The following is a 3,876-nucleotide window of genomic DNA, read 5'->3' as shown; positions in this document are numbered from 1 at the left end:
ACTGACCAATTCGTTGAACCTATGAGCGTTCCTTGTACTTACCACAGGTGTTTACTCTGACTGGCAGCAACTTTCCAGTTGGAGAAATGATTTCCCTCACTCTTGCTACTAGAGATCCTTTAGGGAGAGATGTCAGGGATTGAATCTATTACTTCTGTATGCAAATTGTGTGCGCTGCTGTTGAATTTCAGCCTTTCCCAAGGGATGATTTCTCTTGTCCCAGTAACTGTTTTTTATTTCCCCCCCTTAGGATCTGACAATGCTTGTGAGAAAACGTCATTTATGTTTCTAAGGCAAGAGCTGCCCGTACGATTGGCAAACATAATGAAAGAAATAAGCCTGCTTCCAGACAATCTTCTGAAAACACCTTCAGTTCAACTTGTTCAGAGCTGGTAAGGATATTTTTTAATTGAAACTGTTTGATCCGTATATATGGTGATATAGGAAACAAAGAAGCACATTTGGAATGATTCTTGGAAAGATATTTCTGCTTTGGAGGCAGGGAACAAGTTTGTGGTGAAATTTCTTCTATCTCACATATGTCTGGCTTTGTTTCCACAAATACCATATGCCTTGTCTTTCTCATACAAAATTCTGATTTGTTTGATACTGAGTCAACAACATTCCTGAATTTATTTTTCTTCTGAGCCCTTAAATTCAGATAGATTTTTATATCACTTCTGTATTCTCTAAAACTGAAAAAACAATTGCTGTCAGATTTTCTTCAGAAGAATTACGTTTGCTTGAGACATTTCATGACAAGAGCCAAGCACAAAACAGATGTTTAAACGGTTACTAATTCACAGGTTTATGCCTACATCATTGTTATTCTTAATATATTAAATTCAAGCTGTTTGAATGCGATGCTTCCATTTAATTGAAGAAACTCAACTTAAATATCACAGATTCCACAGTTTCCAAAAAATACTAATCATAATGACTGATCCCCAGAGAGCTACTCCAGGTGAGTCAAAAGTCTTAGCACTTCAAAAGGGATTTTTGAACTCTTTTTGTTCTTTGAATAGCAGACTCAAATTTTGATTTTAAAAGTCTTCAAAGGGTTTTTGTGGGAGGCTGCTGTATATATGTATTGTCCGGGGTCAGAGCAGACTCAGCCAAGACCAAGGGGACGAGACAGAATCACTAACCAGAAGTATAAGTCAAGAGTTCAGTCCAAGAGTCATACACAAGGGAAACCAGCCGAGGGTCCAAGAAACAGAGTTCAAGCGGGTCCAAGAGGCGTGTCAAGCAGGTCCGGGGTCAAAGCCAAAGGTTCAGGAATAGCAGCCAGAAACAGGTCCAGGTGCTGTGGGTGCGAGTTTCCAGGAAATTGCTCCCACGCCTTCATCCTCTGAAACCCCGTCCTTTATCAGCAGCTCACAGCTGGTTCTCAGTGCTTGCGAGAGCACTGTCCATTAACTCCAGGTGTTCCTCTTGATCTGGTAGTTGCTGGGCAGCAAGGCATGTGCGCCGCCTCCTCTCGAGGAGCTCCAAGCGTGCCCGCCTCCTCCTGCGTTCCCCTGCCTCTGGGGGCAGAGGAGGCCAGGCAGCCTGTGAAGTTTCCCCACGATCTTGGGTTGTTGAGGTGCCGCCTCTCTGGGTTGTCTCTTCCATGTTCCCAGGGCTCATGGGGCTGGAGTTCCTGCTGTCCTCATCAACGGGGGCACTAGGGCCTGTCTGTTCTGTCTCAGGGTCGGTCTCAGAGGTGCTGACTGGGCTGTTGTCAGCATCAGCTGAGTGCTCTTCTGTTAAAGCAGACTGGCCCACGACATATATCACCAGAACATTTACCCAAATGGACCTTGCTTTTGGACATGCTCATGCTGTGCTGCACTGAGAAAGGGTACACAGTGTGAATTTGGACTAGGGGGTGCATCAGTTCCAATGTAGTAGACTTAATTGATGCCGTTTTTCTTGAAATGGCATATTGTGCAAAAACTAACTGCCTTCCATGAAACACACAGGATGATTCTTTCTGCGTTGAAGAGATCATAGATGGGTACTTTTGTTGAGAAGCCAGCATTGGGGTGGAAATGGGTCTGTGTAGCATTCTCTGTATATGCGAGTGCATGTTACATCTTTTGCTTGGCAAGGATGTTTTGGTAACTGTGGCTGTTCAAGCTTTTGCCTGCAACGTCAGAGCTCAGCAGAACTGGCCGTGTGCTACATTTTTATCCTACCTTGCCTCCAAAGAGCTCAACTCTCACCCCACTTTATCCTCACAAAAACTCTGTGAAGTAGGCTAGGTTGAGAAAGAATGGCTGGCCCTAGTCACCCAGCAAATGTTACGTCAGCCTGGGGTTTGGATTCTCACCTGACACTTAAACTACTAGGCTACGCTGCCTCACATAGGGGTTGGCTCCCCCCCTCCCCAGGGTCAACTGATTATAAGAATTACTTGATGGCTTAAAAGGGGAAATACTTTCCTTGAAACAGAAAGAGATCTTACTGGGCTTTAACATTTAATGCTTTTCACATAAAGAACAGAAATAATGCATCTTACACTCTTCTCTAACCAAATCGGTATAACAAAGGCAAACACTGTGTTTTAGGTACGTCCAAAGTCTTCAGGAGATCCTCGATTTTAAAGATAAAAGTGCCGAAGATTCAGAAGCTATTTCTAGGTAAGAATGTTTTTTGTGCTTTAATTGATTTTGGAGGTGATGTGTCAGTGTGCAGTCTTTGTGCTTCCAGGGCAGATCTTTTTCCACCCTGGGGGGAAGAGACCTGTCCTTTTCTACTGCCAAGTATCTCGATGAGTAGTTTGAGAATATTGAAGGGCCTTGGATTCAAGTAGCAAATTGCTGCCAAGCATCAATTATTATTATTTAAAAAACAAAAGTAAATACTGTGTGTATGTTAGATTTGAAATAGTTCTTATTATGTCATTCTAGAAATACAGTCTGGTACCCAGGTTCGAAGGAAAAACTTCTATATATGAATAAAACACTCCCCCAGGTTTTTTGTTTAATTTAATTCAGTATGTAATCTTGTGGGCCTCACTTTTATTGGGATCCTCTAAATATCTCCAGTATTCTCTGCAGTTTTTTTTAAAGATACCATTCACCAAGAACTACCAGGCACACTCCACTGGAATAAATAGAAGTTGCTCTAGAGAAATTCTGAATCCTATCCTTTATAAGAACATGAGAGAAGCCATGTTGGAGCAGGCCAGTTGTCCATCCATTCCAACACTCTGCGTCACACAGTTGACATCAGGAGGTCCACCAGCGGGACATAATCACAAGATCCAAACAAACAAAATCTAGGAGCCAACCTAAAAATATACCAAATGGCATGAGCCTGATCAGTGGGTGGAACTGCAGCACGACAGGAGTGTGTTTTGGTGTGACTCAGGAGGTCAGACGGCATAGACTGGATATTGCTGCTACTACTAGATATGTCACCTCCATGTCTTCTGTTCTCTCCGTGCCTAAGAAGCTCTTCTCCCCTTGTAGTGTGTAAAACCACCCCACTATTTCTGAATAGCAAGTTGCCAAGCATTTTGCATTGGATAGTTTAATGAAGTCACATGGCAGCTGCTAGCAACGGGCTAGGGTATTTAAGAAATATTTATTATATTTATAATATATTATATTTATATAATATTTAGATTTATAATGATATCTATAATAATAAATCCACACCTCTTTTCAGTTTTACAGATACTGTGATAACGATCCGAAATCGTCACAACGATGTCATTCCTACCATGGCTCAGGGAGTGATAGAATATAAGGATCATTATGGAGTCGATCCAGTGACCAGTCAGAACGTGCAGTATTTCTTAGACCGCTTTTTCATGAGTCGCATTTCAATTAGAATGCTGCTTAACCAGCACAGTAAGTACTGCCTTATATTGGGGGGGGGGGGGTT

General features: G+C 42.4%; 1 protein-coding gene across 1 annotated transcript in view; it reads left to right on the top strand.

The window, feature by feature from the left end:
* The window catches only part of PDK1 (pyruvate dehydrogenase kinase 1), a 22,573-nt gene that overhangs the window by 4,172 nt on the left and 14,525 nt on the right, over positions 1-3,876 (top strand). Inside the window, exons 2-4 of the mRNA XM_015407276.1 lie at positions 251-392; positions 2,553-2,624; positions 3,658-3,842. Of these exons, the coding sequence (XP_015262762.1) occupies positions 251-392; positions 2,553-2,624; positions 3,658-3,842 (399 nt within the window). The remainder of the gene's footprint in view (positions 1-250; positions 393-2,552; positions 2,625-3,657; positions 3,843-3,876) is intronic.

Source organism: Gekko japonicus, unplaced genomic scaffold (assembly GCF_001447785.1).
Source record: "Gekko japonicus isolate JY-2015 unplaced genomic scaffold, Gekko_japonicus_V1.1 scaffold66, whole genome shotgun sequence".
Lineage (NCBI taxonomy): Eukaryota > Metazoa > Chordata > Lepidosauria > Squamata > Gekkonidae > Gekko > Gekko japonicus.
The sequence above is the reverse complement of the archived record's forward strand: the minus strand, read 5'-3'. Positions and strand labels throughout refer to the sequence as shown.